General features: G+C 33.6%; 2 protein-coding genes across 4 annotated transcripts; one reads left to right on the top strand and one right to left on the bottom strand.

Annotated features, from left to right (window-relative positions):
• Positions 1–638: 638 nt before the first annotated feature.
• LOC111004552 (Purple acid phosphatases superfamily protein) lies at positions 639–7,332 on the bottom strand. The gene is made up of 13 exons (XM_022275591.2): positions 6,999–7,332; positions 6,496–6,683; positions 6,309–6,400; positions 6,137–6,203; positions 5,905–6,027; positions 4,835–4,927; positions 4,489–4,618; positions 3,981–4,062; positions 3,413–3,545; positions 2,544–2,749; positions 2,333–2,458; positions 1,788–2,097; positions 639–1,165 (listed from the first exon to the last, which is right to left on the bottom strand). The coding sequence occupies exons 2-13, from the start codon at positions 6,664–6,666 to the stop codon at positions 860–862; spliced, it is 1,839 nt and encodes a 612-aa protein (XP_022131283.1). The 5' UTR covers positions 6,667–6,683; positions 6,999–7,332; the 3' UTR covers positions 639–859.
• A 1,643-nt stretch (positions 7,333–8,975) lies between these two features.
• RUS3 (root UVB sensitive protein (Protein of unknown function, DUF647)) lies at positions 8,976–14,652 on the top strand. Of its 3 annotated transcripts, XM_022275594.2 has the most exons (17): positions 8,977–9,197; positions 9,282–9,430; positions 9,522–9,579; positions 9,669–9,728; positions 9,839–9,877; positions 9,965–10,027; positions 10,138–10,194; positions 10,462–10,525; positions 10,885–10,968; positions 11,580–11,662; positions 11,747–11,876; positions 12,198–12,290; positions 12,599–12,737; positions 13,400–13,440; positions 13,528–13,712; positions 14,228–14,363; positions 14,477–14,652. In XM_022275594.2, exons 2-16 carry the CDS (start codon positions 9,315–9,317, stop codon positions 14,321–14,323), a joined length of 1,308 nt encoding a protein of 435 aa, XP_022131286.1. In that variant the 5' UTR covers positions 8,977–9,197; positions 9,282–9,314; the 3' UTR covers positions 14,324–14,363; positions 14,477–14,652. The 3 variants fall into 3 exon arrangements, with proteins under 3 accessions (XP_087984419.1, XP_022131286.1, XP_022131285.1); XM_088128293.1 differs by lacking the exons at positions 14,228–14,363; positions 14,477–14,652 and adding an exon at positions 13,797–14,215 and having other exon boundaries at positions 8,976–9,197; XM_022275593.2 differs by having other exon boundaries at positions 8,978–9,197; positions 14,228–14,652.
• Positions 14,653–16,136: the final 1,484 nt, after the last annotated feature.

Here is a 16,136-nt window from a genome sequence, read left to right as displayed (position 1 = left end):
TTTTTTAAACATTATTATGGGAATGTGATGAAAATGAACCCTCATGATTGCAAACAAGAACCTTGAAGAAAGAGGGAGGTTGGGTAATGTGGTGCAATCTAGAGTAAAAAATCGAATCTATATTTGGTCCACAAGTTTTAATAATTCTGTGATACGGCTTATAAAATTTAAGTTTAAATATTATTTTAATCATGGTACTTTCGACACTAGTCTTTATACTTCTAAACATTTATTTTAGATCAACTTTTGTTCATTTTAGTTTTCTAATTTTGAAACTAATTTCAAAATGTCTATTTAGATTCATTCTTTTTAAGTTTATCATAATTTTATTATTACACTTAATTCACTAAATATTTTTAAATATAACCATAAATTTGAATTAAAGAGTTTTTATTATATTTGTTAGAATTTTATAAATAAATACCAAATTGGTCACTTTTTTTGCAACCAAAATAAACGTTTTAAAAGTACAATGACTAAAATAAATAAAAGATAATGACCCAATTTATTAAAACCGTGAGCAAAACATGTCCTAATATCAATACCACCCAATTTTCTCCATTTCACTTGTAAAAAGTGCAGCACCCCAAACCCACAAATCTGAAATATCATAAGATAAATGCTTTCATGGTTAAAACTAAGACAGAAAATGGTACTTCGATCCAATATTAAATAGATGCTTTGTCCTTACACAGTTTATACGTATACAATGAGGCTTCAGTTCGGTTGAACCGACAGAATCCTGAAATCTGCTAAAGAAGGCTTATTATTGGTAAATTGTAGGAGGCGATACAGCATGGATGCATCAACTGTAAGCAGAGAGTTATTGTACTTTTACATCGAAACGCGGAATGTGGCATTACGAAGCAAGCGTGGTTCTGGGGCAACTATCAACTGTACAGGCCAAAATGTCCCTGTAATCCCTTGATATTCTGAAAGAATCATAAACCTTCCCATCACTGCTCTTCTTGTACTCAAACAACAGGTTTGAATGGTCAAAGGCAGTAAGCTTGACAAATCCATAATCATAATCTCTGTAAATACTCCATTTTGTTTGGAGTGTGATAAATGATGAAAGGCTTGCTCCTCCACCACCAGCAACGACATGAATTGTTCCATTCAAGGGGCCCTTGTAGTAGTGTTTCTCCTCATTGGTACAAATATTCTGTGCCAGGAAATGGAAGACAGTGCGAATGTTAGCTGTGTTTATACAGGACTCAAATCTTCTAGCATCTTGATGATTGTACTTAATATATATACTGCATACAGCATATCAATCTTAGTAAGAAATTAGTAACTACGCGAAAAATGAAACAGAGATGATAACTTGGTTTCCGGCCTTCAGTATTCTAAAATTCCTCAACTCTGTTGGATCAACACATCGCAAAATAAATGATTACACTAATTGGTATAATTCTCTAAAGTTTCAATCATGTCAACAAAGACCAAGTTACAACGTAAAAGGAATTGAGATATTAGAAAGATTAAGCAATCTTCATAGCTGGAAATAAAACACGATGAGATGAATCTCTTTAGTTGGTGATGGCTAAAGGAAAAAAAAAAGGAACTATGAAGCTGTTCCATTCAAGTGCAAAATGAACTCGAATCATCAAATACTGTTAAGGCCTACTGTCAAGGTGATCACAACTTCTAAATTTACAATTTAAGAACCTTTCTCCTTTGTTATCAAAATTTCATGACAATAAAAAGTAATATAAGTATATTTCCTTGTTAACAAAGGCAAACATTGGGGGGAAAAGAACATAACTGCGACAAAATTCAAGTACCTGGTAAATGGGACATGTTCTCTCGTAACTATGCACATGACCATATATAGCAAGATCAACCTTATATTTCTGCCAGAGACCTTGAAGGCTCTCACGGCCCATTGGTTCTGAAGATGATCCTTGTTCAGCATAATATGTGCAAGAAGAGTAACCCAACACACGATGTGCCAGAAAAATTAGCCACGGCTGCTTTTGCCTATCAACAGATGCTAGACAATGCTCAATGAACCTGTATTGTTCTGTTCCCTCTCTCCAGTCAAGCTCTGTGTTGGCAACGCAGAAGCGAAACATACCATAGTCTGTGGCATACCTGATGCAGTATGATATATATGTTCAACCGGTTAATAGTGCATTGAAATAGTGAGAACAATGAAAATATGGCACAAATATGTGTTCATAAAGCCATTGTTATAATCCAGTTATTTACTTTACATATTCAAATGTCTAAAGAAAAAGTCTAAGAGAAGGTTATCCTACGGTGTGAACAGGCTTATTCCTGTGAAAGCTAATTAAATCTAGTCGGAAGTTATAATAACAAGCATTACCAAAACTTGGCCCGATTCTCAGCAGGGACATAAAACATATTTTGAGCCACTACACCACATTCTCCCCCTGAATCCAAGGTGTCATAGAAGGATCCACTTCCTGGCCAGTCACGCTCATGATTACCACTAAAACAACATATGATCAGTTAATAAAACAAACAAGAAGAAACTTCCTGCCAGATAATGTGAAGTCATTTAGGGGAAGAAGTACCTAGCAATCATGTAAGGCACTGTTGATGCAATTGGCCCAATCTGTGCGGTAAATTGGTCCCATTGTGAAAGGTATCCATTCGCATAACATATATCTCCAATGTGGAAAACCATATCGATATTTTTCAAATCTTGGATAAGCAGCCTAGTAGTATTGAGAGAGCCACGTTGAAAATTGTTGTATTCATTAGAGCCATCAGCTTCATCCTGTGTGGTATAGTAGATAAAGAAAAGTTCTAAAGACTTTAGATAGTCATGAATTAAATGGAACAACTATGTTTGCCAGAAAAGCAACTATTGGATGTGCAAATATAATAATAATTGGTAAAAGCTTTTTGTTTGAACCTTTTTTAAGCATATAATTGAACGAACAATCTGAACGTACTTTATTGCCAATTTAACAGTGAAAATTTTCTGTAGGATTTTGCAGCATTAAGAAATTCGTATATTGCATATATATATATATATATATATATATATGTATGTATGTATGTATGTATATATATGTATGTATGTATGTATATATATGTATGTATATATATATATGTATGTATGTATATTCTATTTTTGATAATTTCAATTAAATCAAATAGTTGAAAAGCCAAAATTCCATTTCTGACATCTTTGTATTAGAAGAATATATACATATCACACATATATGCCCTTCATATGTTTGTGCCTTCATTTTGGAAAAACTACACGTCATGCCACAACTTATTTCTCATCAAAATAAAAAATAATAATAATATATTTACTAAAATGTCTTTTGAACACTAAGAATTTCCCAAAACATGTTCATCTTAGAGAGTTCATATCATAATTTAAGGTTCTATGACTTGTAAATGTAAAAATTGAGCAAAAGATCCAAACCTTTCCCATGTCACCAAAAATGACGACTCTCTGTAACGAATTTTGACCGGGATAAGGCGGAGCTCTGAATTGATATGTTGAGCTCCAAATATATGTGCCATTGGTTAATCTATGCCCCAACTTGTATGTATACCTGCATAGTAAGTGTATAAAAACATTAACAGACTGCAGTATTTCAAATCCAATATTAATGGCTTACTGTAATAAATCAGTTGTGAGCATATTGCCAATCTCATCAAATGATGGTGAGTAAACCGAGAGAAACTTGCAATTTTTTGACCACCATAGAAATAACTAAATATCACATTAAAATAATTCCACCTAGTTTATGAGATTCGTTCAATCTCCTTAAGTGGTAATTGGTATTATCATCTAGGATGTAGAAAAACTCAGTATAACCTCGCAGAAGAACTCAGCCTTCAAATCTCTCGGAACGAGTACCTTTCATATGCATCTCAACAGTATAAGTAATCTTAAATATCTTTGTTACATTTGGACCTATTTAACGGGACGATCTACAGCGAAGATAATTAGGAATAGAAATTTGTATTTGATATAAATAACTTACTCTTGGTTGGGCCACAATTCCTTAAGAAAGCTGGTGTGTATAAATCCAGGGTCCCGCCATCCCACTGTCCTTGCAGGTGCACCTAAGAATATTTTCTATGAGATGAATATCTTTAGATGAAAAATGAAAAATAGCACAAGTTTGGTTACTTAGAAAAACATGAAATTAGAAAATAACAGTACATCAAATGTTTCCTTGAAAAACGTGATGGCAAAATAACACTAAAGGTTTTTTATATAAGAAAAACGGAAAAAAAAATACTCCAAATGAATTATCTATATCGTATTTGATAAACTACAAATATTGCCAATCTCCCATATAATTGAGCTTTTTACAAATTATGTCGGCTATGTCATTGTGTAGGTGTTGGATTAACAATTATTATTATGTTCATGTACATTTTTAACACTGCATAGGAATTGAGCGGCAGATACTCTGTTTGGCAGGGTAATGATGCGTGTTTCTCATAAACAGCTGTAGCAGGTCTAATTTCAAGGAAGTTGCATACCACACATGCTGTTACGATCAAAGGTCAGTGTCCCTGCTGGGGATTGCATGAGGTCTTTTCCATTTTGGCTCCACTCAACAAAAGGTTCAGCCTCACTAATCCCGTATCCACTTGTCCATGTTACAGTCATCTGAGTATCAGTGTTTAAACCATATCATCTTCATACAGATTTGACAAATAAATCCAAAGCATGAGCGATGATCACAAAACTCATTGACGTGTATAAGTATGCGATAGAACCGGTGAACTAATAGAAACTAATGCTTGGTTATGTTGAAAATTAATCTATTCACTAAAAAGGCCTAGGAAACTGTTTCTGAGAACAGAAGGGCTAGCTCATACTTACTTCATTCCAAATTTTTCCTTGTGCCAAGCGTGGGAAAAGTGGTGCATCAGGATTTGCAAAAGTTACTCGATTTGATATCGCAACCACCTTTGGCTAAACATGAAAAGGGAAAGAATAAGATACAATACAATGTATGCAAAAGAAAATCCCCAAAATGTTTGCCAAGGATAAATGCAAGTATAAACATTGAATATTGGCTGCAACAAATAATTGTATGTTGATATGATCAAATAGTTGAGTGCATGTGACAATTGTTTGGTATATGCACACCAATATGGGAGAAACCAGACAGACTGACATAAAACAGCAAGGCACTAGTTCGTCCAAGAATTTTACATCTCATCTGCAGGCTATGCATGCCTTGCCTTGTATCAACCAACAATATCAAGTTTTATTATAGATTTTGAGTGATACCATAATGTAACCGAAACTAAAATAAGATTTTTTGTTCAAAGTTTAAATAACCCTGTATAACAAAATAGTTAATTAGTAACTTTTGGAAGAACTAGATGCTCTTATGTCATCATGTACAATCAAGAAGGATACTGTTTGACCTCTCTACATGAAAAGGGAGTTTTGAAGTTACAGGTCGGCAATTTTATTACCTCCCTCTTGCTCTAAGATGAAAGAAGCCATGGTAAGTATCCAAGCTTTTGAAAAAATTGAACTGAATCAACTCGACAGGAAGGTTGATTTTAGTAGATACAAGAATAAGTTGTAGCAAACTAAAAAAATGTTGAATTTAAGATATTAAGTCTTAACCCAAGATGTCCATACCCCATAAAAATCCATCATCGAAATAATGATAGGTATTATTCACTTGGGAGGTTCAATCCTAAGGAGAGTGAAAAAAACAAGAATACAAATTCAAAAAGTAAGAAGGACACGATAGTTGGGTTCTGGCTTGTAAGCTTACACAATCCAGCAATCAATTATTTAGTTTTTTTTTAGGTATTTTATTTTGTAATTTTGCACGGTAGTGCCAGAATCAAGAACACAACCGCAGCAAAGCAGGAAAAGGGTGAATAATGCTAGACAATAAAGTAATTAAAAAAAAAACCAGTACATACATTCGACAGACCACCAGTAAATAATGCGAAAGAGAAGTCTGCTCTCTGGTTTATCAGCTGAAGTTTCAAAAGACCTCGTCCGGAAGTTTTGTACTTGGGATTTGTGTAATTTGCATACAGAAACTGCAATAAAATTCATCCAATTGGTTGATTATTTAACTCTCTACACTGCAAAGAGAGGCTGATTATAGACGCAAGTCACGCAACAACATCAAAATCAAATGGAATGGACCTTGATAGGTGCAGAACACAGTAATGGAGGATATACTCTTGGATTCTCCACAGGGCAGGTGGAGGAACTGAAACAGATAAACAAAATTTTCCATTCAATACATGAAATAACCAAAAATCAATTGAAACCCAATGCAGATGAGATAGGCATATGTAAATTTTAGAGTATAAACCTGAAATTTGCTGGAGAAAACACTCCAATCCAATCATCATAGGACGGGTCTGGAGAACTATACTCCAGCGTTACCCATTCTGTATTCTCACCCTGCAGCAGCAAATAGACTTTCTCAATCAAAAGTAACGTCTAAAACAAATAAATGATCACTGAATTAGAACCAAACAGAGCGCCGTGAAGCTTGCCTTCAATCCAAGAATCGACGAAGAGGTTTTAACATAAGCATGCTCATTAAGGGCGAATGTAGTTTTATGAATAGCAATTTTAGAGAGAGGATGGTCTCCATGTGATTTGACTTGTTGTAGTGTCGCTAAAACCCATAATACTGCCAGGCAGACAAATAGAAGGAGTCTCATCACACCCGAGATCTGAACTGAACCAGAAGACCAGAAATCAAATCAGTAAGAAGATTCTAGAAAACTCCTTGCCAAAAATTAGCATAGAAATACTCCATGGCAGTGACAGAAAGTCGCTCAACGCGACATCCACTGTTAGGAAAATTCAACAACAAACACTGCAACAAGACAATCTCCCACACTTGAATACGAGATATGATTTCGAAGTCAAAGTTCACAGGCACTAAACTACTTGAACAAAAATCTAAAAACACTCTAAAAGCGAACTTAAATCTATATTCCATAACCAACAAGAGTCGGATAATGGTTAAAAGAAGGCGCTCAAAAAGTACCTGCAGAAGAAGTAAACTTCAGGAGATCCGAATGCAAATTCCACGAAACTTGAAGTGCTGGAAACTGTTTGCAGACGATTATTGACGATTAACTGGCTCGTTCAATTTCAAATTCAATTGGAGCGGATGATGAGGAACAGGCGAACGGCAATTAGAAAGAGCTTTAAATAATTGAAAGGTATAAGGAATCTTGCAAGTAGATTCCTGCCATTCCCGGCTCTCACGCTACGTTTGCAATAAATTTACGTCGCCGGAAAGTCGCCGCCGGCGATCGGACTTGTCCGGAATTCCAATTTTTACCATTTTACGCGCGATTAAATTAGTTACATATATTCCTCGACCAAAGGGCAAACCACACCCCCACATGAACTCAAGGAAAATTAGAAAAAAAAATATAAATATATTATAATGATAATAAATTATATATATATATATATATATATTTTTTTTTCAAAACGAGTACTCCAGTAGGTATATATCTCTAATCAATAAGTTATGAGTTCGATCCCCACCCCATATATTGTACTTAAAAAAAGATCGGAAAGATTCAAAGTTACCTAAGTAATGTCATAGCCAATTGAATTAATGTCATTCAATACTCATCGAAGGAAATGAAGTTTAGAGAATTAAAATCTTGAGATAATAAAATAGAATTACATAGGAAAATTAAATTTGGTTTCTATGAAATACATATATAGAAAATTACAATCAACTTATTTTTAGTATACCATTTTTAGTTTAATAATTTTAAAGATGAGGACAAATAATTTATTTCCAATCCCCTAAATTATGTTTATATTTGATTTATGTTCTAGTATTATTATTGTTTATTTTTTTAGGCCATGTTCTAGTATTATTGTGTTTAGCTGTTTAGAGAGACCAATTTTATTTTGACTACTTGAGTTACATTTCATAAGTAAAAAGATGATTTAATTAAATTATAATTAACTTTAAAAGAAAAATGATGGTGAGATCATGATGAAGTGTTAAAAAGAAATGTGAAGGGATATATTTCCTTTTTAAGGAAAGAAATTGGGTGCATTGATCTAAAATATTAATTTAAATTTAATTTCTTAAATAGTCCAGTTTTAAATTTCGTACAAATTAAGAATGGATAACATCTTGCCTTTTTCTTTCTAATAATACAATAGACGTAAAATATGAGAGTTTAAACATTAGACTTCAAAAAATTTAATAGATGTTATTTACGGCTTAATTAGGTTTATGTTTTTGTGTTAGGATAATTTGCCATATTTGGCAGGTGAAAATGAAATGTACTCCAAGTCCTTAATACATTTAATAAATAATATTATTTTTAACAAGATCTTTGACCTCCACTTGTTAATTCTACCGAGCCATGGTACAAAAAATTTGCATAAATTTATCAATTTCTTATTTACCTCTATCTACAACATTATACCACATATATGATAAAATCAAATTTCGGTTATATAGTTTCTAGTTTTTTTTTCAAAATATAAATAAAGGATAATATTTGACTCGTTAACGGTCATGACTAAATTTTGTCTTTTTCACCACAATTGAAAAATTGACAATTCATTTTATGTAAAAGTTTGTTTTTACATTTATTTCTCTTAATTATAAAAAGTTCAAAAGATGGTGAGAGCATGATTTCTCTTTAGGAACCAAATATTTTTATAAATAAAAATGTATGATAAAAAAAATTGAACATTTAAATAAAAATTAGTTTTTGATTAACAAAATCAATCATTTAAATTAAAATATTAGATAACAAGAGACACTAAATGCTTACCAGAGCTCCATTCTATTATTTTTCATGCATCTCCTCATTTTGTTCCTATACTTAATAAATTGCTATTTTGATTAAGAAAAGAACATGTTTTTGTTTTTTTTAATAAATAAAAAGTTACGAAGAAGAAACAATGATCTGTGACGTAATAATTTGACTGATTGACGAATAACTCTTCAGTGTTGTATTTATTAAATTAAAAAAAAAAAGAAAAAAACTACTCTTCAGTTCTCAGTTCACTCGTTGGTGTAAACCTAACGCTGAACTTCATTCCCGGCAGAAATTCGATCATCTTTTTCCGATGTTACGAACCCACGAAATCCATCGGTTCGAGGGGGCGATCGTTTCTGTTTGTTCGTCTGATTAGTAGGAATCTCACCATCGACGAAAGACGCAGCTCTGAATTATAAGGCGAACATAATTCTGAGGTGGCTTCCGAACTATTTCTCTAATGCAATTCCGATCGATTGTGACTATTTAGTTTGAGAGCTCATTTTATTGAATTGAATTAGAGTCTGCGGCCTTCGAGCTTCGAATCACTTCATATGGGTGGGAAAAATCTTCAGCCGGAGGTCGTTTTGGAAGAATGGAATGGTTCTTCTTCATCGGAGCTTCGGAAGACTGCTACCATATCCGCTTCTCCTTCCCTCTCCATCCAAAGGCACTCTTCTGAGTCCCTCTCCCGCTCAGATTCCTATCACTTCTTTCGAAATTTCTCGATTGATATTTTCTTGCTTTTCTTCAATCTGTAGGTCTGGTTCCCGTTTCCGACACGTGGGGAGACGATTCTTTGACGCGTTTGTGCCGGAGGCAAGCTTGTGTTTGGATTTTTACGAGACTCTATGCAGTGTTCTTTGTTCGTTTGCCTTTCTTATTGTCAATTTTTCGTGTGATTGCAGGGGTTTCCTAGCAGTGTGACCCCTGATTACGTTCCTTTTCAAATATGGGACTCATTGCAGGTAAGAGTAGAATTTACTTGTTTTCTGCCTATTACATTAGGCAATCTTATGTTTTATGCAGTAATCTTCCCCAATGAGATGTGTGAGCTATGGGTTTCCTGCTATTTTAGGGTCTATCAACATACATAAGGACCATGCTCTCTACCCAAGTACGGCCTATTTTTAATGTTGTTCTCTTTTATGTGCAATTCAATTTCTTCTAATTTAAACAATTATTTACGTCTACTCTTTCCTAGGCTCTCCTGAGCGCCATTGGGGTTGGAGAGAAATCAGCGACTGTCATTGGTGCCACATTTCAGGTAAAATTGTAATGAAACTTCCAATGGTTGATCCCATGTTTTTTTGGGGCTCGGAGAAAATAGATACTTGTAATGAAGAATGATTTTTTCTAACATTGCAACCCCCTCAGTGGTTTTTGAGGGACCTAACAGGAATGCTTGGAGGTATATTATTCACATTTTACCAGGTATGCTACTTTTCTGTACTCGTCAGTAAATATCCATTTGATTAACTTCTATGAAAATTTTTTCCGAATTAGCCTGAATAAAGGATAAGTTTTTTGGATGCTGGTAAAATTTTATACTTCAATTTTTCCTTTTAGTCTCGATCTTTTAATAGTACAATATGTATGGAATTCAGGACTCGTGGAGTTGGTATAGGATTCTGTTCACCATTTTTATTAAGAATTTTCTTTGATGTTTATCACATAACGAACAGCAATTACACAATTCAGGGATCTAATCTAGACAGTAATGCGAAAATGTGGCGCTTGGTTGCCGATCTCATGAATGATCTTGGTATGTTCATCGTTCCCCTTGTTCTTTATCTGAACTTACAGTAAGGTCTCTTAACAGGACATGTACATGTAGAGGCATATGGATGTCTGAGTGTATTAGACTATACCACCTGAATTTTCCTTTACATATAATCTGTGGCGAGTTTCCATTGTGATATATATTAGTATATGTTTAAACCATTATTTATAACTAAGCTATCTAACCTATAACCACGACTTTTAACTGCTACTGCTAGTTTGAATCTTAGTTACTTTTTCATTCATGCTATTGTCTAAAAGTTAGATGTTAATGAAAGCAACTATGTTTCACTTTGACTCTTTATGTCTTTAAGATAACCACCAATTTTTTACTGAAAACAGGAATGTTGATGGACCTTGTTTCCCCCTTGTTTCCTTCAGCATTTATGCCCATTGTTTGCTTGGGGAGCCTGTCAAGATCATTCAGTAAGTCCTTGCATATTTTAAAAATTTCCATGCAAACATGATATAATCATGTAAAGATCCAGAATTTTTCAATGATATCTTGTTTCTACGTTGTTGTAAACTTTGGTAGATAATAGGAGAAAAATTCTATTTTACTCCTATATTTAACCTCAAACTTCGGATGGCATCAAATGAGACCCTAAAATAAGCAGTGAAATTAGTAAATCTTCGGAAAAAAAATTAGAAAGTTACCCATAAACCAACTAATAAATTATATAAAGTTCAACCAACCAAACACCCAAAATTCTATCCAAAAAGTCCAACTTCAACACCAAAGCACCTAACCTTTTTTAAAAAGTATCCTACACAATTAAAAGAAATATTACCTGTAAAAATAACTTCATCTAATCATAAAAATGCCTAAAATCAATCCAATTTTTTAGAAAAATGGAAACTTAAGTAATATAAGGCACTTACTTCGCTACTTGTTGATTATTATGATGGATACATGCTATCTACTAAAGATTGATGGTAATCCATGCATTCAACAGCAAAGCATGAAACTTTGACTTAATATCTTAACGAACTGAATGGAATCCATAATTCTAACTTTATATTTTTTATCCAAACAGCTGGTGTGGCAAGTGGAGCTACTAGAGCTGCTTTGACACAACATTTTGCCCTTCAGAATAATGCTGCTGATATATCTGCTAAGGTATACTGTAAGCCACTTCCCAGGTGAAGAATGAACTCTGATCCAGATATACTGTAATGAAAATTGTCATTTTTGCACTAATAGGAAGGAAGTCAAGAAACAGTAGCAACGATGATAGGCATGGCGATTGGTATGCTTCTTGCTCATATCACCATGGGATTCCCGCTGGCCATCTGGCTTTGTTTTCTATCCCTCACTTTGTTCCATATGTATGGTGAGTCCTTCAACGAATGAAGTGTTGAGACCTGTCTGTGATAAATTTGTTATTTTCTTGAAAAAGCACCTAGTTTTATAGAGTATATTGATATGGCATATAATTATTAAATTTCTGAAAATGATAAGAGTTAAAAGTTTATACCATCATTTCTTATTAATATGTAACTAAAATTCCTTAACAGGCTTTTAAGTTCAAAATAATGTTTATTCTTCTTCACGAAGAGAAAAATATGGAGAATATGTGTAAACAGCCATGGCAAATATCATACGTGCTTATGTGTGTCACAATTTGTAAAATTCTGCTTGTAACTTTGTGCAGCAAATTACAAGGCTGTTTGTTGCCTTGCCCTGACTTCACTCAACCCTCAGAGGTGTTCAATAGCTTTGCGGCATTTTGTTCTGACCGGCAAAGGTGATGCCCGATGTCTTTATTCTTTCCCAGTGGCTACTATTGCTGATTTTGATTCATTTCGTGGATGGCTCAGGGGCTATTTGGGCGTATCTTTTCAATTTTTTATTTAAAAATTGTTGCAAACTAATCTTCTTTTCTTACGTGTATGTAGGTACACTATAGATTCCATTCGCTTACACATGCTGAGATGTGGTTTATGCAGCAAAGCTCTCTTAATTTTACTTCTTTCCTAAAAAGAAAAAAAATCACTGTTTTTCTAATCTCTTATTTAAAGAGAATCTACTGCCTGCGACTAAACCTGCATTCAGTTCTCTCTCCTGAACAGGTTTCTAAGATGGAGCATGTTTTACCCTCATGGGCTTCTTCATGGAGTGTAAGGAGTATTACGATGGCTCATACACGTGTAAAATTAGGAGCGAGGATCTCTTCACTTCATCACACTGAAATGTGAGCTTTTACTTGGACTTCACAAGTTTGTCGTGGTTCCATCATGCAAAAATGCATTCTTAACATGCACAATCTATAATCTAGCTAAAGAGTTATATAAAAGATATGTAAGTGTTGAACTGGGGATACATTTTTGGACGATACTGTTCTTGCAACCTTTTAACTTGCTTGCACCTTTTGTTTTCTTTTCTTACTGTATAGATAGAAAAATACCATTAAATAAATGAATTATAAAGGAGCAGGTTAAGCGAAAGAGTTGTAAGAAAGGTCTTCAATGGGACGAATTGTAGAGAGGCTATAATTACAACACACAGTATTTAAAGGACTTCAAGTAAGAACTCGAAATGCTTGCATTTGTGGAAGTGAAAATAAAAGTGGTTGTCAAATTGTACGAAATAGATTGATGATTACTAAATATGGTAATGATGTATTGTGTACAATTACATTTCTTTTATAATTAGCTGCCTGAATACTGCTTTAAATAGGGGAATAAAAAAATTTCATGTGCAATAAAACTATCAAAAGTTCTGGAATATAGATATGATTAATCATTAAGATTTAAGCATTATAGTTCATCTGTTGCATTTGTCAGTTACATTTGCTTTTATTTATTCGGATTTGAAGGAGCTGATGTATGGCGTAATAACATTATTTGGGTACAGGAAGGAGCTGTTGCGTTTGGCAGGGGCTAACAACAACAAAGGTTGAAATGTAATTATATATATTCCTAAAGATAGGTTTCAAGCTATATTTTACCACTCAATTTGATCATTTGTTGTTTGTTTGCCAGGGAAGTACCTTCTAGTGGAGAGGAAGGGAATTATCAGTGTTGTTGCACATAAAGATGCAACTGCCAATGATATCTTCCAATCATTTGTTCATGCACTTGTTATGGCTTCTGTTCCTGATCAGGAATCTAGGCATTTGGAAAGCATCTCATGGATGGACAAACATTATGAAAGTTTTATTCAAAAGGTAATTTGAAGTTTTCTATGTTTCTGAAGTTAAATAAGTTGCCAGGTTTTCTTTTCTTTGCCTTTACTTTTTGGTTATTAATAGACTGCCTCAAATGGAGCTTACAAAAAACCTCTTCAACAAGACTACATTACAGAGAGGTAGAAATTTGGCAAATGTCCAAAATCAACTCCAAATCTCTTTTCTTCTCGATATAATTTCTCTGGTTTCTTTCCAATAAAACTCCCAATTGACAACTTTTACTCCCACAACATTGCTTCTTCCCAATACATGGACGCATGAATTGCATGATATTATCATGACAAGAATGGTAGGAAAATATTACTTGCCAGCTGCAAACGTATGGGAAAATCATGCTTTTGAAGCTTGCTGTAATTGCCTGTAAATTAGAATAGAGTTGAACTCACTAAAACATAAGAATACAATTTCTCAGCCACATGAAGACGATCTTTTCATTATTTTATAGTATATCTTTGTAATTACCATCATATTTACGCCTTTCCATTACCGTGTAGCTGAAGATATCAGGTTGGAAAACGGATCGCCTACTATCTCCTTCTGTTTGTTGGAGGGCAAACTGGGTCTGCCCCATGGATGAGAAGATTGATTAAATGCCAGAAGCCATTAACCAAAAAAGAGCAGCAGAAGAAGGTAATGACTAATTTGAACGGAGTTAAAACTGTTTCAAGTTCAACAGAACATAGTGGCATATTTACCTTATGAATTGTTTCATCCATGCTTGGATGGTGCAAATCTGCTTACAGATACATTCTGGCCATGTGATCAGCAGTCATTTGATTACGGTGTTTGAAATTTTGCAACTATCTTCCATTTCAAGTATCTCTTTTGACAATACTTTGGCAGCAAATTTTTGGAAAGATATACATGAATTCTTATCAGCAATCTTGCAGAAAATGAGAGCGATGAATAATTTTGGCTATCTTATATATTCTTTGATATTTACTATTAGCTTTGGCCTGCCAACAGGTCAGGAAATTCGTGAATCTTTCCTTTGGTAACTGGCGAGTCATTTCTAGCCTTCTCTTCGGTTATTTTAATCAGGGTGTTATAATTTTCTCTTGCTTATAGAATACATCGGTGCGATGTCATTGTAGGATTTAAGGATAGATTTTGTCAATGGTGTATAGTGATTTTTTTTTAACAAAAGCTAAAAAGCACGATTGGGGTGAGTTCCCCTAACCTCGTCGAGGGAGCTGACTCTCAATTCGAGGTCGAGAGAGATCCCCTCTTGATCAGCAGCACAGCCACCATAAATATATATCATTATAGACTTTCTAACTACTCATATCATCATATATGCATGTTTCTTTAATAAATGTTTCAAACTGGTTGTCCACTTGCATTCCTAGATCAACTAACACCTTTACATCTACTACATTCTTGAAACCATCACCTTGATTTATTATTACTTTTTTTTTCCTTTTAAACAAACACAATCTATCATATCTCAAGGTATCCACATTTTAATAATATACGATATTGTCCATTTTAAGTATAATGTTTTATTATTTGATTTTATCCTACTAGTTTCATATAAATGATATTCAAGATCTAATAGATCCAAATATTATTTGTATCTCCAATATAATCCACATTATCAATGTTGTCTAATATTATAAATAAATAAATAAAGATTCAAGGTTGTCTAATTGTAGCTTATTCTATGCATTCAAAGGTTTCAATCTCAATCCAACTGAATTATTCACACCTAGTTAATAAATAGTGTATATTTTTTAAGAATTATGAATTACTCTTCAAGATTGTAATAGGAATTTGAATTACGGTGAGCGATATTATTAGGGTATTAAAGGTATATAGGAGCTACCACCCGATTTGAGTCCTCCTATGTCGGAAAAAAGAAGTAGTGATAAGAAATGATACCTAACCACAACTATAGGTTAAATTTGAAACAATGTGGGACATTCTTGATATCAAATGCATTCCAAAGGCATATTTGATAATTTTTATTATTTAACATAGGGTCTACATTTCTATCAACTTAAGCCACTACGTCCCAAATGGAATACACAAGTTTTTTTCAAAACTTGTTTTTCAATATTTTATTGGTCCATTGTTTTTTTTTTCTTTCAATAAAATTCTAATCTCTTCTCCACATGTTATATTTGGTTAAATTATCGAGTTCTAATGGTCATGGATTTGAATGTCCACCCACCTCAATTTGAAATTAAAAAAAATAAACAAAACAATAAAAGTCATTTAAATTAGGGGGAGGAGGGGACAAAAGTTAATTTGGTCCCCAAAATAAGAAAAAAAAAAGTTAAATTTTTAATGAATAAAAAAACAGCCTGAAATAGAAAAAAGGGCAGAGAGAGAAAAAAGTGGTGTAAAAAAGAAGAAGGCATTAATTAAAATTTAAAGGGCAGAGCAACATTTTCGCGCTGT

The sequence above is a fragment of the Momordica charantia genome (genome assembly GCF_013281855.1).
Source record: "Momordica charantia cultivar OHB3-1 chromosome 8 unlocalized genomic scaffold, Mcharantia_2.0 BLBB01000008.1, whole genome shotgun sequence".
Lineage (NCBI taxonomy): Eukaryota > Viridiplantae > Streptophyta > Magnoliopsida > Cucurbitales > Cucurbitaceae > Momordica > Momordica charantia.
Note: the sequence above shows the minus strand (reverse complement) of the source record. Positions and strands in the feature narration are given on the sequence as shown.

Excerpts from the sequence above, each read along its gene's own strand:
- LOC111004552 (XM_022275591.2), bottom strand. The coding sequence starts at position 6,666 with ATGAGACTCCTTCTATTTGTCTGCCTGGCAGTATTATGGGTTTTAGCG. Across the intron at positions 6,204-6,308 it reads TTTTCTCCAGCAAATTTCAG|TTCCTCCACCTGCCCTGTGG; the intron begins GTTTATACTCTA and ends TATCTGTTTCAG. Across the intron at positions 6,028-6,136 it reads TGTGTTCTGCACCTATCAAG|TTTCTGTATGCAAATTACAC; the intron begins GTCCATTCCATT and ends ATTTTATTGCAG.
- RUS3 (XM_022275594.2), top strand. The coding sequence starts at position 9,315 with ATGGGTGGGAAAAATCTTCAGCCGGAGGTCGTTTTGGAAGAATGGAAT. Across the intron at positions 9,878-9,964 it reads GGACCATGCTCTCTACCCAA|GCTCTCCTGAGCGCCATTGG; the intron begins GTACGGCCTATT and ends ACTCTTTCCTAG. Across the intron at positions 10,195-10,461 it reads TATTATTCACATTTTACCAG|GGATCTAATCTAGACAGTAA; the intron begins GTATGCTACTTT and ends TACACAATTCAG.